Source organism: Neofelis nebulosa, chromosome 10 (assembly GCF_028018385.1).
Source record: "Neofelis nebulosa isolate mNeoNeb1 chromosome 10, mNeoNeb1.pri, whole genome shotgun sequence".
Lineage (NCBI taxonomy): Eukaryota > Metazoa > Chordata > Mammalia > Carnivora > Felidae > Neofelis > Neofelis nebulosa.
The window spans coordinates 6,963,064-6,980,376 of record NC_080791.1 but is presented as its reverse complement, the minus strand read 5'-3'; the positions used below and the strand labels follow the sequence as shown (position 1 = coordinate 6,980,376).

Sequence of the window (17,313 nt, the reverse complement as noted above, 5' to 3'; positions counted from 1 at the left end):
CCCCTCCCCCTCAAAGTTGCTCTCCCTCACATCACTGTTAATTTTCTTCATAGTATTTCTCACACTTCTCGTACTCATCTCTCATACTTATAAAAATAAGTCTTTTATTTATTTACGTATGTACCATCTTTTTCCTCAGGAATGCAAACTCCATGAGGACCTATATCATGTTTGTCTTTGTACCTCTGTCTGGTTCCAGCACCTGGCACAGGGCTGGACACACAGCAGGCTGAGTAAATACTATGTGCCCTTCACCACATTGCCTGGGGCAGGGAACCCAAGAGATTATTTCTTGTATGAAGACGAGGTAGGTTCAAAACATTTTGTAAGTAGCTAGATAAATCTACTTTTTGCCCACGTTTTGTGCAAATTCAAGCCCCTCTGAGGACTTAGGTATATTTATTTTCCCAGTTCTTCACATGTCTGGCTTCCAAGCATTCAGGTTCCAGCTCATATGGCATCTCACAGGAGCCTTGGCCGGAGCCAGACCCCCCTCCAACCTTCCCATCCACCACTCTGTTATTTTGGTTCACGGATCACACCCCAAATTTATGTGGCTGTGTTTATTATTTTTTTTTCCCTCTGCCCATTAGAATGTAATGTTCGTGAAGGAACGCTTCATGTTAACACTGTATATGTGGCATCTGAAACATTTCCAAACACACTGGATGTTCCATAAATAAATTATCTGTGGGATGAGTCAGTACCCTGGCCACTTATACATATTTTCTTTTTGGTTCTAGTAGTTTTGAGATGGATTTCCTTGGGATTTTTGTAAGGAAACAATCACCATCTATGGTCAATTTTTTTCTTTTCCAAGTGTTACACTCAATACTTTTTCTTTCTTTACCGTACCGACTAGAACTACCGGAACAATGTTATATACTACAGGAAATGGCAGGCGTATTGGATTTTTTTCCACTGAATCAATTTACTGTTAATTATGATATTGGTATGGTCTGGCACAGACATTCCTTAACCAACTGAGCCACCCAGGGACCCCTCAGACATTCCTTTCCACACCAAGGAAATATGCTTCTAATCGTAAAAAATTAGGGCTTAAAATTTAACTTAATTTAATTTAGTTCGATCCAAGAGAGAGAGAGCTCTTTGAATTTTATCAAAGAGCTTTTGATGGTGTGGTTTTCTTCTTTTGAACTCCTCATAAAGTAAAATACGTTAATATTAACATATATCTCGCCTTTCTGAAATAATCTCTACTTAGTTATTTTTCATGCATTTCTATCTTTGACATACTGGCATTTTTCTTGGGGTTTCTTCCTACATCTATAGTCACAAGGGAAGACGTACTGTGTGTGTTTTGGGTTTGTGTGTTTATTTTTTGACTTAGCTTTCTCAGGTGCTGCTGTCAGGATAACAGCGGACTGGAAGAATGCCTTGGGAAATGTTTTACCTCTTAAGTTTTGGAGTCGTGTGTAGGATATTCGTATAAATCTCAGAGCCCCCTTCTTCCCTCCTTCATCCTTCAGGTGGAATGGAAACGTTAAAGACCCTTACAATGGAAGATGTGGAGGTGAGGCAGAATCGAATGTCTAGGGGTGCCTGGGGGGCTGACTCAGTTAAACATCCGACTTCAGCTCAGTTCATGATCTTGCGGTTCATGGGTTCAAGTCCCGCATCGGGATCTGTGTTGATAGCTCAGAGCCTGAAGCCTGCTTCTGATTCTGTGTCTCCCTCCCGCTCTACCCCTCCCTGGCTTGTGCTCTTTTTCTCTCTCTCTCACAATAAATAAACATTAAAAAAATGTTTAAATAAAGAATTGAATGTCTAGGACTAGGATGAATAGTAAGTGTGTATTTCTTCGTTCCTAGATTTAGTCAGATTTTGGGGGTTTTGTCAGGCAGATTTTGAGATCTGCCCCTCACATATAGTGACTTCTGACATGAGAAAACACAAGGCTCTTATCCCCTTGCCTGACATGATATTCTTTTTAAGTTTATTTTTGAGAGAGAGAGGGTGAGTGGAGGGGGGTGCAGAAAGAGAGGAGGAGAGAGGATCCAAAGCAGACTCCACACTGACAGCAGAGAGCCTGATGTGTGGCTTGAACTCAGGAACTGTGAGGTCATGACCTGAGCCAAAGTTGTACACTCAACTGACTGATCCACCCAGGAGCCCAACCTTATACGATATTCTAAGTTTCAGAACCGTACTGATGCTATCTGTCACATCAGGGCTTAGTGACTTGTTTAAACACTCCAGAAATCTTTACGAATTTTGCATAATATTTCTATTACTCAGAGGGTCATGGCACCTCCTTATCATAGGGAGCTCTATGCAGCCACAAGAAAGGACATTATAGAAGACTATTTAGTACAATGCCATATGTTAGATATATATGGAAAAGGAAGGATGTAAAGATATAAATAAAAATATTAAAAATAAAACTAGTAGTCAGGTGCCTGGGTGACTCAGTCAGTTAAGTGTCTGGCTTCGCCTCAGGTCATGATCTCACGGTTCATGAGTTCGAGGCCGGCGTTGGGCTCTTTGCTGACAGCTCAGAGCCTGGAGCCTGCTTCAGATTCTGTGTCTCCCTCTCTCTCTGCCTCTCCCCCGCTCGTGCTCTGTTCATCTCTCAAAAATAAATACTTGAAAATTTGTTTTAAATAAGTAAAAATAAAACTAGTAGTTGGATTATAGATAATTTCCTCTTTTCCATATTCTTACATTTTAGTGTAATGAACAACCATTCTTCTATGAGGGGACTTCCATGACTGGTGTAATTTCCCAGCCAGCCTCTCTCCTGGATCCTTACTTACTCCTCAGGGTAGATGGAAGAGTAAGTCCTCTGAGGGGAGGGTGATAAAGGTAAGAAATCCCTTGATCCACCCTTTTTGACTGGATGGAACTAATCCATCAGAAACCTCGAAGCACTTGGTGGCCTTCTCCTACCAGCTTCTTGTCACTAATTTTCGCACTCTCCACATCCACGTCTCCCTCTGGTGCTCTGCCCCAAGGTGGAGTCTTGGAAGGAGTGGTACCCATTTCACTGAAGAATCAAGTCACATTTTGCTGTTAACTCACCAGTAACGCAGCTGAGATTTTTATTTCCACCTGTTCGACTCTTGCCTTTTATTTTCCAGTCTTTGCCAAACCCTAATAAATAGGTCACACTTATGTAGTCAGAGAAAATGTTCCTTTTAAAATTGTAGGTCTCTCTGTGTGCAATGAATATTTTTAATAGCTGCCATTTACTGCAAGCTGGCCTTGATAACTGTTTGATGTGCGTCATCTCCGTGAATTTTTTTCGGTGAATTTCTATAGTAATCTTATAAAGTTGGTTCTATTGCTATCCTTGCTTTTGTAGAAAAATGAAAACAAACAAAAAAAAGCCCTAACATTCAGAGAGTCGAAGTTGCTGTTCTCCTTGGAATCTTGATTCCATAATTGTGCATTCAGGACTGATGCTTCAGGGGTAGTTAAAAAAAAAAAAAAAGAGTTTTTCTATGTGGATTTGCAAAGTTCTTCACTGAACAATTGGAATAGTAGAAACAGAAATGAACAACTTGGCAGCTGCCTTCCCAGTTCTCCATCTCTTGTTTACTAAGAAAGACCTGTTACCAACATCTTACATTCAAGCTGGCTTGTGTTTGCTTGTTTCACTGAAAGCTACCCCCCAAACTCACCCCATAGTGTGCTGTTGAAAGAAAATATATTACGGTAGGAAAACTATCCCCAATCTACAGAGGTGATTTTCTCTTATAAAAAATTTTTTTAAACATTTATTCATTTTTGAGAGAGAGAGAGAGAGAGAGAGAGAGAGAATCTGAAACAGGCTCCCATCAGCACAGAGCCCCACACGGGGCTCAAACTCATGAACTGCGAGATCATGACCTGAGCCGAAGCCAAATGCTTAACCGACTAAGCCACCTAAGTGCCCCTACAGAGATGATTTTCAATAGCCTACTGGGGTCATAGGTGAATTTCGGTGACAGAAATTCAGACATTCAAGCAAATATGTGATCAGCAGTTCTCTTGGCTGGGTCAGCTGTCAGGGAAGAAAAACATTCTAAACCAGCCCTCTCTCTGCTGGGGATTTGGCTGGCAGACTGGAGAAAACAGGAGACTAAGGGAGGTTTCTAATGATGATTGCTATCTATCCAGCTGTTGCTTTCAAAACCAAACTGATGACTATCTCTCCAGTTGGAAGGCTCCTGGGTTACCAGATAAATACTATGGTCAAAAATGGCTGCTTGGAGCTGACAGAATGAGCCCATGAAAATAACCCTTTGAAAATTATTTTTACTTTAATTTTTTTTTATGTTTTGAGAGAGACAGAGACAGAGCATGAGCATGAGTAGGGTAGGGGCAGAGAGAGGAGACACAGAATCCGAAGCAGGTTCCAGGCTCTGAGCCGTCAGCACAGAGCCTGTCTCGGGGATCAAACCCATGAACCATGAGATCATGACCTGAGCCAAAATCGGATGCTGAACCGCCTGAGCCACCCAGGCGCCCCTGCCCTGGCTTTCTTATTGGGCCACAGGATTTTGGCCATCACCTCTGAGCAGATGACTTCCAAATCTACTTCTCCATCCATGTTTCAAGTTTCAAGTTTCTCACTTTTGCTGAATAGCTCCATGTGGACAAACTGCAGATTACTTCAAACTCTTTATGTTTCAAACTGAACTGATATTTTTATAAACATTATGCTTCTCCTATCATCGAAGAGACCGCTCTCCTTCCAGACGCTTCTCTCGAAACTTTGCATTATCTTTGTGACTCCTTTGTTAACCCTCGTATCTAACGAGGGTCGAAGTCCAACCGATGCCTTTGGATCGCAGCCCTCTTCTATCCCCACCTCCGCTGGCTTTCATTCAGGTTACCTTCCCTTCTTCTCCTGCATCAGTGTTCCAGCAACTTGGGGTCCTTCCCAACATCCTCTTATCTGCTGCTACCAGAGTCATCTCCCCAATGTTCTTCAAAACCTATCTTGACTCATCACTGCCCACGCAATGGAGTCCAGATTCCTTAGCGTGGCATTCATAGTCAAGTCACTGCCTTATTTACTCTTTAAGTGTCCTATGCACCAGCCCAGGGTTTTTCAACCTCTTATTCATTATTGTGCCTCCAATATCACCCTTATTTGGAATGCCTACTGTAGCCAAAACAGATCATTTACCAATCCCTGAATTCTCCAGCTCCCAAGATTTTGCTCACTTTGGCCGTTAGAGGAGATGAGGGATTATGAGCGGGTTCCTGGAGTGTAATTCTGCTATTTGGTGCACTGTATCCCTGGTCTAGAGTAGACACACATCTCCTCCCACCACCCTCCATTTCTTTCTGCAGAAATCTGACCCTTCATGTTACAACCCAAACACCACGTCCTCCCCCTGATCACTCAGCTGGAACTGACCTCTTTCTGTGCCCTAATGGAACTTTCTTGATACATGTATTATGTTCTTCTTTGTTATGCAGTTGTTTTTCTGTTTGTGTTCTCTCTCCCACTGTGTTATAAACTTCATAAAGATAACAGTATCTTCTTCACAGTGCACAACGGCCTTCACACAGGAAGCGACATTACATGTTAGTTGAAATCAATTCACTGATACACCAGGAGGATAAAAGCCTACCAGTGCCCACATGAAGAAGTCCCATATGTATGTGGAATAAATGAACACATTAATGAGTAGAAAAAATGGACATCGTACATAAACCACACTCCTAATCTACCATCATTAACACAGAGACTATGTTAGAGGGGTGCCTGGCTGGCTCAGGTGGTGGAGTGCATGACTCTTGATCTCAGGGCTGTGGGTTCGAGCCCCACATTGGTGTAGAATTTACTAACACACACACACACACACACACACACACCACACACTATTTTATTATTATTTTTTTAACGTTTTATTTATTTTTGAGATAGAGACAGAGCATGAACGGGGGAGGGGCAGAGAGAGAGGGAGACACAGAATCGGAAGCAGGCTCCAGGCTCTGAGCCATCAGCCCAGAGCCCGACACGGGGCTCGAACTCACGGACCGTGAGATCGTGACCTGAGCTGAAGTCGGACGCTCAACCGACTGCGCCACCCAGGCGCCCCAGGAAGTAGACTTTAAATGTCAGTAATCCTCACCACTATGCAAGATGCGATTAAACGAAGGCTATGGGACAGTCACATTGATCTGATAAAGTTACTTTTGGGCAGAAAGATGAAAGAAACATGTCTTCCGCCAAAGGCTTGATTATGAAAGAGGACTTCAATCACCTCCATCCATTTCGTCCTCGGTCTGCACTTTTTAACTGATTAAGACCTGATTAGCTCTTCCCAGTTTATCTCCTAACTCAGGCAAAAGATCCTGAGGGCAAAGCATCCCCCCATGGGACCTAAACTACCCTCCCAAGCACTAAGGTCCGCCCTGAGCTAGCTGGACCACAGGTGGCTGACCCCATGACAATCACCAACCTGACCTTTACTGCCCACCTGCATGTACCCATGATCTTTGTCCCACATTTTTCTTATCTGAATCTGGTACTTTGGAAGTACCAGTACTTTGGAAGTACCAGTACTTTGGAAACAGTCTTTGTGACGCTGGCAGTCTGCAGTCTCCCTGGTGTTGGTCTCATGGAAATAAATCCCTCATTTCACCACTGCGAGTTCCTCTGCCTTTGGAATCTGTCAGTGGCCAGTGGCCAAATCTGGTCTGTTTGGGACCCCTGGAGCCAGGCTTTCTTACAACCCTACGCCCAGGCTCCAGTAATTTTTAAAACGTATATATACATGAATACATTTGGAAACTTCCGTATCTCAGAATAATACTTTCTAGGAAAGCTATTTCTGTGGTTTCAGAGGATTACATTTCCCTTTAGTCCGAGGATTAGGTGTTTGAAAGTGGCACTTGAATCACCTCTCTGAGATTATTAAGAAGATGATCAAATTGGGGCGCCTGGGTGGCTCAGTCAGCCAGCATCTGACTTCGGCTCAGGTCATGATCTCATGGTCCGTGAGTTCGAGCCCCGCGTCGGGCTCTGTGCTGACCGCTCAGAGACTGGAGCCTGCTTCAGATTCTGTGTCTCCCTCTCTCTGACCCTCCCCTGTTCATGCTCTTTCTCTGTCTCAAAAATAAATAAAAACATTTTAAAAAAAAAGAAAAGATGATCAAATCTTACAGAAAACTACAGACAGGTGATTTTCATCACCCTTGCCCCGGGGCTGTCTTCTCCTAAATCACCATAAACCATTCTGCGGTTGTAAAAGTTTTTTGTTTTATTTTGTTTTGTTTTGTCTTGTTCCTTAAAGCCTGACAATGACTTTTGTAGGAGGGTGGCTTGGGGGTGTCTGTGAGAAGGGAGGCTTGGCAAAGAACTCATTTCCAGGAACTACATTTATCCCTTGGGCCTGGTCAGGCCACAGCCCCCAGTGCATTGAGTTCAGCCTTCTTTCAAATAGGGTAACTCTTGTGCCAGTTCCAAAGCTCCTACTGCAATTCTACTTCCTATGGGCTCTTCTTTGAGAAGGAGGATTAACTGTGATTCGCATTCTTTCTCAGCCCTTCAACTAGTCCAGCTCGAGTTCTGAGAGCAAAGAGCAGCAGCGAAAACACACAGTACGTTGGCGCCAACCCTTCAGCTCCGGCCTCCTCTAGGTGCGGCCTTGTGTAGAATTGTTAGTTTGATTAAGTCTGATAGGCCGAGGCTGCGGGTGGGGGGGAGGAGACGAGGGAGGCCCCGCCCCCTTGGAATGGGATAGGTTCCCTCTGTCGGTGGGGCCGTGCCTTTCGCTTCCCGGTTGGATAGGTGGAGCGAAACATGTCATTAAGGTGTTGTCGACCTGAGCCCCGTGGGTGTGGGCTGTTCCCTCACTTTGTGGTTTTAGATTTTCAAAGGGGCGGCCTTCTTATTGGTTGTGGGATCAGGTTCCTGAAGCTGGTCTTCTGTACCTTGAAAAATGTCCTCGTAACAGAAGGCGCCAAGGAGCTGAAGTGCAGTTCACACACAGGAGAGAAAATGACGAAGGTTCCTCAGGGGTTTGATTTCAGTTTCTTAAATGACGAAGAAGCCAGGAAGATCCTTCAGGTGCTGGAAAGAAATGAGGAGCTGCAGAGGGCAGACAAGGACAGGATCAGGTACACGGCCAACTCCTCTCACTCTTTTCCCGGGGCCTTGCGGGGGCGCGGGCGCGCGCGGAGGGGGCGCGCGGCTGGGGCGGCGCACCTGTCGGGGCCTCCGGGGCAGCGCGCCGCCCCGCGGGGGAAAGCGGCGCTCGGTTTCTCCCGCGAGGGCCGTGGGCGTCCCGGACGGGCTGGCCTGCGAGTCTCCGGGGCGGGCACGGCCTTCGGAGCGTTTCTCTTTCCGAATGGGTCCCGCCGAGCCGCCCCGGCCGGCACACGTGGGCGGCGGGCGGCCGCGGGGGCCCGGGCGGGGTGGACTCGGACGTCTCCGGAGCGGTCGCCGGGGGCGGAGGCCGGCTGGGCGGGCGAAAAGGGGCGGGGGCGCTGCGCGGCGCGAGGTCCTGGCGGGCGCGCACCCACGTGCTTACTGACACCGGTCCTGCAGGCGGTGCGCCCTCGCCAGTGTCGTTCTCCCTCTGCCCCAGAGACGCCTCTCTCCGGCCCTCGCCGACAGTCGGCGGCGCCTGGGAGAGATGGCATCTCCCCGGCGGCGAAGTGGTCCCACCCCAAGGGCCGGAACTCCAGCAACTTGCCAAATTGTGTGGAGTGAGCTGGCGTCGGATTGGGACGCGCGGAGTGGCCACAACGCGTGGGTCTCCTTGCGGGTAGTGCTGCGCAGTTTCACCCTTAACCTTACTATGCAGTGTTACAGGTGAGGGATTAGATACCAGAGAATAAAATCGAGAGATCATTGCCTGGGATGTAAATGAACCCGTTTTTCTGCTGGCAAAGTGCCGGATAGGCCCTGGAACGAATACGAGGACTTTCTCACCGATTCTAGAATAGACCCATCCAAGGCCTTCTCCGGTTGACCCTGGAAGGGAATTCGGGCCATCACTCTCAGACCAAAAAGTGTGTCATTGATTGGAATTTGGCAAACTGTTTCGTTTGTGAGCCGTTTCTTGGTGATGTGGGTTCTAGGTTTCCCCCTCCTTTCAAAGATTCCAGTGCCCATCCCTCGCCCCCCAGGAAAAAAACCTCCAAAGATGCGCTTCACCTAGGAAAACCCTAGTTGGTCTTCGTAGAAGCAGTTAGAATACACTGAACCCAAAGCCCTGTCTTCACACCTCTTTAGTAGATACATCTCTTGAAGTTGGAGGATGTACATTTCACATCATCATATTCTGCCTTCAGAAAAATAGGCTCCATCATTTCCTCATTGCGTGTCCACACCCATACACATCCACGTGCGTGCACCCATACATATGCACGTGCACCATCCACAGGCACACCCAGCCTGGGGAAGGAGGACTTTAGAATTGTATGTAGTTTGTTTTCAACACATTTCCCAAAAGGACTAAGGAGCTGGGGGGCTGTCGGTGTGTCCTTGGAAGTGTTTCCTGTCTCTGGAGAGGATGGGGCTTAAGTGATCCAGTATAGATAGTTGGGGAAACTGAGGGGAGAATTAGGGAACAAGAGGAGGGAAGGAAGTATCCACTGAGGATGCTTCATGGCTTCTCATGAAGTGTAGTTTTAGAAATAGTAGTAATATTATGTATTTTAATTTTCATTCAAGAGAATTTTGGCTTTTTATATTTGACCTGATGTTTGCCTTGTGTTTCCTCAATAGTAGCTCATGGTGTCCATAGCAGTCGCCTTTGGGGGGAGTTAGAAGTATTCGTAGGTGGCAAGGCCATTGGGCTGGGCCTTAGAAGGAAGGCGGAAACACCTTTTCCGACTGCATGAAACTCATATCCTAACTGGGGCATCAACAGAAAAAGGCATAATGCTAAGACAAAATCAGTACTGTAACTATTCAACTATTAACAATAATCACCTCAATAATTTTTAAAATGTCATCATTAAAATATAAAAATAACTTAGGGGGTACGCCTGGGTGGCTCAGTCGGTTAAGCATCCAATTTCGGCTGGTCATGATCTCCCAGTTCATTGGTTTGAGCCCCGCGTCGGGCTCTGTGCTGACAGCTCAGAGCCTGGAACCTGCTTCAGATTCTGTGTCTCCTTCTCTCTCTGCCCCTCCCCTGCTTGGTCTCTCTGTCTCTCAAAAATGAATATACATTAAAAATTAATTTTTTAAATAATGATTTAGGGGGGCGCCAGGGTGGCTCAATCGGTTGAGCGTCTGACTTTTTTTTTTAAGTTTATTTATTTTGAGAGAGAGTACAAGCAGGGGAGGGGCAGAGAGAGAGGGAAAGAGAGGATCCCAAGCAGGCTCCATGCTGTCGGCACAGAGCCTGATGTGGGGCTTGAACTCACCAACTGTGAGATCATGACCTGAGCAGACACCAAGAGTCAGACGCTTAACCGACTGAGCCAGCCAGGGACTGCTTCGACTCTTGATTTCAGCTCAGGTCATGATCCCAGGGTTGTGGGATGGAGCCCTGAGTTGGACTCCGTGCTGAGCATGGAGCCTGCTTGGGATTCTCCTTCTCTCTCTCTCTCCCCCTCTGCCACTCTCCTCCACTTGTGTGCTTTCCCTGTCTCTCTCTCTCTCTCTCTAAAAAATAAATAAAAATAAAAATAAAAATAAAAATAACTTAGGGACATTGGACACTTGGGCCAAATGCTCAAGGCAATTATTTCTAGTACGTTCTTTCCCGCTGGTTAATTCCTGAACCCCACTATCACATCCCCATCACTCGGTAGCAGTCTGATGGCCTTGCGCTGCTCACCAGCTCACGTGCGTGGCTTTAGTAGCAGATGCTGACATGCAGAGAAGACCTGAGATAACATGTCAACTTGGCTGCCGTTGCTCATTTTGTGATCATATTTTCCAAATCAAAAGTCAGGACACGTGACTTATCATGCAAGAGTATTATGTAGGAGACAGTACAACAGGCCTGTCTGAGAGACTCTGGGAGGGCTTTTTGCTCTACAGGTTTTCCCCACTATCCCAAAAGAAAACATTTCCTGTGAAAGCTTCATAAGCCAACGTGGCATAAAACAAAGAGGCAATTACCATTAATTGATACGGAAGAAATTTTGAGCTTTCCTAGCCCCCAAAATAACCTCTTTCAGGTGTTTCTGAAACCTTAGGACACATCTTGATGAATGATGCCCAGAATAAGTCAAGGTAAAGCATAGACGCTCGCACACACGGTTCCAAACCTCACAGCTTGTGTGCCGAGTGTAGCTCCCCAGGGAAGGAGCTTGGCAGGGCCACTCTCGCCACTTGGGGTGCGCGGCCTCCACAAAGCCTCCCTGCGAAACGTGCTAAATGTTATTTTTGCTTTTTACTTTTTTCCATAAAAGTGAAAATCTTCTTCGGATTTCATTTGGTTGGTGAAAACAGGTACTAATGTCGGACTTGCATAAAAGCGAAGTGGCTTAATGCAAACTTTGGAATATGGGTGGGGAAGAAGAGTATCTGAATTGAGAAAGAGTCTTAAGATATCTTGGCTAGAACAGGGGCGCCTGGGTGGCTCAGTCGGTTGCGTGTCCGACTTTGGCTCAGGTCATGATCTCATGGTTTGTGAGTTCGAACCCCGTATCGGGCTCTGTGCTGAGAGCAAGGAGCCTGCTTCAGATCCTCTGTCTCCCTCTCTCTGCCCCTCTCCCGCTTGTGTGTACGTGCATACTCTCTCACTCTCTCTGTCTAAAAAAATAAATAAGCATTAAAAAAAAAAAAAAAAGGCATCTTGGCGAGAACAATAAGGGACCAAATGGAGAAGTTTGTCAAGTTTGCTGGTTGGGCACAACTGAGGAGTTCATTTATATCTATAATAGGCTTGAGGTGTCTACAAAGCACCTTACAAAGAAGTATCTTATAGTCAGAAATATAGAACCACAGTGTCATGCGGGGCCAGAGATGCCCAGAGGTGGATGTTAAAGGCCAGAGAGTAGTTGAATTCATTGTGTGAGACCCAATAGCCCCACCCATAGACATGGTCCTGAACACACAGAACTTCCCCTGCTCTTCCCTCATCGGTATCAGATCTCTCTGGCCCCAGCTTAGTGGGAAAGTATTTGCATTAAATATTATTTATGTTCCTGATAAAGAGTTGATTCAAATACTGAAGAAAAACACTAAGATTCAAACTGATAAACAGGCAAAAGATAAAAATAAGTTGTTCATGCTCGAAGATATCCTAACAGTAAACAAAACATTATGGGAAAATGTTCACCCTCACAGTGATAAAGAAATGCAAATGGGAGTAATATCAAAATACCACTTTTAAAAATAACAGGAAAAAACTGTCGGTGAGGGTTGGCATGAAATGGATAGATTCAGCATCTTGTTAGTGGCATATAATAATAATAACAATTGTAAGTGGAATACAATCCTTTTGATAAACAATATGGCGCTACCTATAAAGTTATGCCTTAACCTTGACCCAGTCCAATTCTTGGATATTTCTCATTAGTAGGAGTCTGGGGTAGAGAAGATGGCCACACCAACATTTATTAAGTGCTGCCTTTTATAATAGTAATTACTGTGATTTTGATAACAACTCACATTTATCAATCCCTTACTGTATACTAGGCACTGTACTAAACGTGTTACATGTGTTTAATTGTCCCAATAACCTCGTTATGCACACACTTGAATTTCCGTTTCACACAGAAGGAAACAGCTTAACAAAGGTTGAGTATCTTGTCCAAGTTAAGCAACAGAGCCAGAATTTAAATCCAGATCTAACTTAAAAATTATTTTACCCATCAGCATTGAATAATCCTCACCACCATCCCTTGGGGGTAAGTTGTGTTGATGGCTTTGTACAGAAGGAAACTGAAATGTCTCAGGGTTAAGGAACTTGCCCAAGGTCACACAGATCCCCAGTGACAGCTAGAATTTGAACCCAAATAAATTCTTTCCACTGTACTGTATTTTTCCCCGAGGAAAAACAAGATATTTACTCTCAGATAATAATTACAGTATTAAAAAATAGCAGAAGAGTGGGAAAATAAAACCAACATAGTGGAGCATTTCTAATCTAAATATCCAATAAAAGTTCAGTCATTGTGATCGACAGTTATGAAGATAACTGTATCTTGCCCGGTTCGATATTTTAATTTTACCTTTACTGACTATCTTGTTGTCAAGGTGGTGTAGACCCCCAAAGCTCAGCACGAATACAGGTGAGGGGCAATGCTTACGAGTCATTGGTCTGTGAAAAAGCAGACACAAAATACTGACTGTGTTGTTATTTCAGTTTCTTCTGGGGACGGCAACTAGAAGAAAATAGGCAAAAATCTACGCTTCTCCTTTTGGTGAATCTCTGGGGCCTGACGTGGCTCCCGGCACATGGTGGACAGACAGTAAACATTTGCTGGAAGGACTGGGCTTGCCTGGCAGCCATGAGTGTCTCTTGTCTGCCCTCGAGCTCAGCACTGCTAGGATGGGGAAAGGATGTGTGATGTGCATTGCTGGGCAGCACTGCTGGGCACTGCCGTCTCCTGAGGCTCCAGGAAGGCAGAGGAGGGGAAGGGTACTGGATTCCGTGGCTTAGAGGTCAGAGACCCCGAGGACAGGCAAGGTGCCAGCATGCAGTAGGCTTCCAGCGAATACTTCCTTGATGGGAAACTCATGGCCTGCATGGGCCAGAGTCAGGGTCTTCTGAAATCCCTAGCTTCTCTCCCCACTTCAGCTCAGTGTGTTTTACCTTCTTCCCCTTCCCCAGATCCCCTCCACGCTCCAGACAGGATTCCTCCCACCTCTGAACCCCGAATCGCACGATAGTCTGTGTTACATTTATCCGGCTCTGCCCTGTGAGTCTAGAATCTGTACTACAGAAATACTTTGAGAGCCATGTAAAGAGGTGGAAATTACCACTTTGGTTCCAGTCTGACAGTTCCAGGTAGGACTTCTCAGGCCTTGCGCAGTCTGTGGTTCTAGCCACAGTGAGGAAAAATGGCTGAGAGTTAGAGTCACAGTTTATTGGCAGGTGGAAATTTTCCCCATACTTGTCTCATACTGTGGAGGCAATTGTGTGTGTGCATGTGTACATGTATATACACAAATACATGTAATATATATATATTCATATATGTATACATATTTAATACATAAAATCTAAAAAGCATCTTTTTTAAACATTATTTTTTAAGTTTTATTTACTTATTTTCAGAGAGACAGAGACAGTGTGAGAGGGGGAAGGGTAGAGAGAGGAGGAGAGAGAGAGAATCCCAAGCAGGCTCTGCACTGTCAGCCCAGAGCCCGACATGGGGCTTGAACTCTTGAAACCATGAGATCGTGACCTGAGCCGGAACCGAGAGTCAGATGCTTAACCGACGGAGCCACCCAGGTGCCCACATCTTACTTTTTTACAAATCTTTGAAAAACACAACTACCTTCTTGTCACCCCCCATGTCCATCCCCCAACGCCACCTATCCCTGTCTCATAAATGTAACCGAAACAGGATGTGCCGAGAGATTATACCAACTACTCAGCTCACAGAACAGATACCAACAAATCAAAAATGTTTATTTTTCCTCTTTCAGAAAACTTACAAAGTATAAGACATCACAGCACCTGATGCAATCAGGTTGTAAAATGGCAAGTCTAAATTTAGACTATCTTTGCTTAATGGCAAAGCTGTGGCCCAGGAGGGTTTTCCAGAACTTAGTTGTTTGTTTTGTTTGTTTTTTTAATGTTTATTTTTGAGAGAGAGAAACAGAGCTTGAATGAGGGAGGAGCAGAGACAGAGGGAGACAGAATCTGAAGCAGACCCCAGACTCTGAGCTGTCAGCGCAGAGCCCGATGCGGGGCTCAAACTCACCAACAGTGAGATCATGACCTGAGCTGAAGTTGGATGCTTAACCAACTGAGCCACCCAGGCGCCCCCTGAACTTAGTTATTTCTGATTGATGTATACTATCGTACTTGAGCCGCGGCTCCAGAGGGGGAATGTTTATCAAAATGGTGGAGGGTCCATAGCTGTGGACGCTGTAGCACCTTGCAGAGTTTAAAAGCTAAGACACACAGTCTCCTGTCCTAGGCTTTCTGCCTGTCCTCTGCTGTCCCAGCCGGTGAAGTCAGCCTCTGGCTAAGAGATCAATTTTCAGGAAACACTGGACTCCTATTTATGGGACATCTACTATGTGCCAGACATTGTGTTGGCCCTGAGAATACAGCAGAGAATAAAACACAGATTCTGCACCAAATGGCTTCCATCTATGAAAGTTTTTGGTTGATGGTCAATGCTGTAAGGCGAAGTGTTCATACTAACGCAGCTTGCCCTGGAGCAGCCCCGTGTGACCTCGGGAAGGGACCATGAAGACCACCTGGAAGTCACAGGAGGACCAGGTAGGCTTGCTTGTTCTGATCGTTTAATAAGACGTGGATTAACATGGATCTCCAAGCTGTCTGCAGTTTCCAGTAACATCCAATTTAATTAATTCCTTTAATCCTAGGGGCCATCTTTCTGTCAAACACATTCTCCTGTCTAGTTACTGCCATGGATGGGTCTCCCTGTGCAGTACATGTGGGATTACTATAATAGCGTAGTTTCGTACTGCAAGGTTTGGGGACAGTGTCGTTTTTTAGCCTTTGTGACATTATAACTCTTTTAGCTTTTAAAGTCTTTCATATCTGTTTAGCCTTATCATAATCTGATAGAGCAGGTATTTTTTTTAATGTTTATTTATTTATTTTTTGAGAGAGAGAGAGAGAGAGAGACAGAGGGAGAGTGGGTGAGGGGCACAGAGAGAGAGGGAGCATAGAATCCGAAGCAGGCTCCAGGCTCTGAGCTGTCAGCACAGAGCCCGATGGGGGGCTTGAACCCACGAACCGTGAGATTATGACCTGAACCCAAGTCCAATGCTCAGCCGACTTGAGCCAGCCAGGTGCCCCCAGAGCAAGTATTTTTATCGTTGTCAAAACCTAATGATAATGACAGTAGTAATAGCCCATATTTATTTAGCCCTTGCTCTGTGCTGAACTCTTTATGTACACTTTCTCATTTTAATTCTCACACCCCTCTGATGAGTTAAGGGCTCTTTTTGCTAATCTCCATTCTACAGGGGAAGGGTGGGGGAGATAAGTAACGTGGCTGAGATAATAGTGCAGGGAGTATTGGATTCGTGAAGTCCGTGTGCACTTAATTACTACACAGCACTGCCTCCCACCATGGCGTGCAAAAGGTTGGAGTGATTAGCCCTACACCGCCCATCCAGCTTGTAAGAGGACAGATGTTTTCACTTGAAAACTCTCATTTCCAGGGCGCCTGGCTGGCGCAGTCAGAAGAGCGTGTGACGTTGGATCTCAGAGTCGTGAATTCAAGCCCAGCCCCACGTTTGCTGTAGAAATAACTGTAGAAAATAAAATAATAATTTTTAAAAAGCCCTCTTATTTACACTGAGTATGAAATTAGAGAACATACAATTCTAGCTTGCCATGTGCCCAACTAATATCATTAAAGAAAAGGGCCTAAAAAGGGCGCCTGGGTGGCTCGGTTGGTTGAGCGTCCAACTCTTGTTTTCGGCTCAGGTCATGATCCCGCGGTTCGTGGGTTCAAGCCCCAAGTTGGGCTCTGTGCTGACGGCTCAGAGCCCGGAGCCTGCTTCAGATTCTGTGTCTCCCTCTCCCTGCCCCTCCCCGGCTCATGCTCTCTGTTTCTCTCTCTCAAAGAGTAAACATTAAAAAAAAAAAAAAGGGCCTAATGGATGTTAGGGTACAACTGGTGGTTATTTGCCATATATAGAAAAAATTGCAGGTAACCATTTATGTTTTAAAAAGGATGTATGTGGGGTGCCTAGGTGGCTCAGTCCGTTTTGCATCTGACTTCGGCTCAGGTCATGATCTCTCAGTTCATGGGTTCGCACCCTCTGTCAGGCTCTGTGCTGACAGCTCAGAGTCTGAAACCTGCTTCAGATTCTGTGTCTCCCTTTCTCTCTTCCCCTCCCCTGCTTATACTCTGTCTCTCTGTCTCTGTCTCTCTCAAAATTAAACATTGAAGAAAAAAAAAGAAAAAGCATGTATGCATTTTGTAAGGATATGCTCCAAACTGTTAAGATGGCTATCTCTTGGGCATGATATTTAAAGGGACTCTAACCATTTTCCTATTATTTTATTTCTAATAATTATTATGGGTTATTAAAAATGACGGCTATTTCTTTTTTCTTTAAGATTTTATATTTTTTATGTAATCTCTATACCAATATGGGGCTCGAACTTACAACCCTGAGGTCAAGAGTCACTTGCTCTACCTACCCAGCCAGCCAGATACCCCGATGGCTATTTCTTTTGATAATAAATACAAATATTTGACTATCTTTTTAAACTT

The 17,313-nt window shown here is 45.2% G+C and overlaps 1 protein-coding gene across 3 annotated transcripts in view; it reads left to right on the top strand.

Annotated features, from left to right (window-relative positions):
* The first annotated feature begins 7,720 nt into the window (after positions 1-7,720).
* The window catches only part of EXPH5 (exophilin 5), an 80,781-nt gene continuing 71,188 nt past the window's right edge, over positions 7,721-17,313 (top strand). For 2 of the 3 annotated variants that reach the window (XM_058686673.1, XM_058686672.1), the window contains exon 1: positions 7,721-8,082. In XM_058686673.1, coding sequence (XP_058542656.1) covers positions 7,766-8,082 — 317 coding nt within the window. In that variant the 5' untranslated portion in view covers positions 7,721-7,765. Of the gene's footprint in view, positions 8,083-15,027; positions 15,336-17,313 lie in introns of all 3 variants that reach the window. The other variant, XM_058686674.1, reaches the window with a different exon arrangement.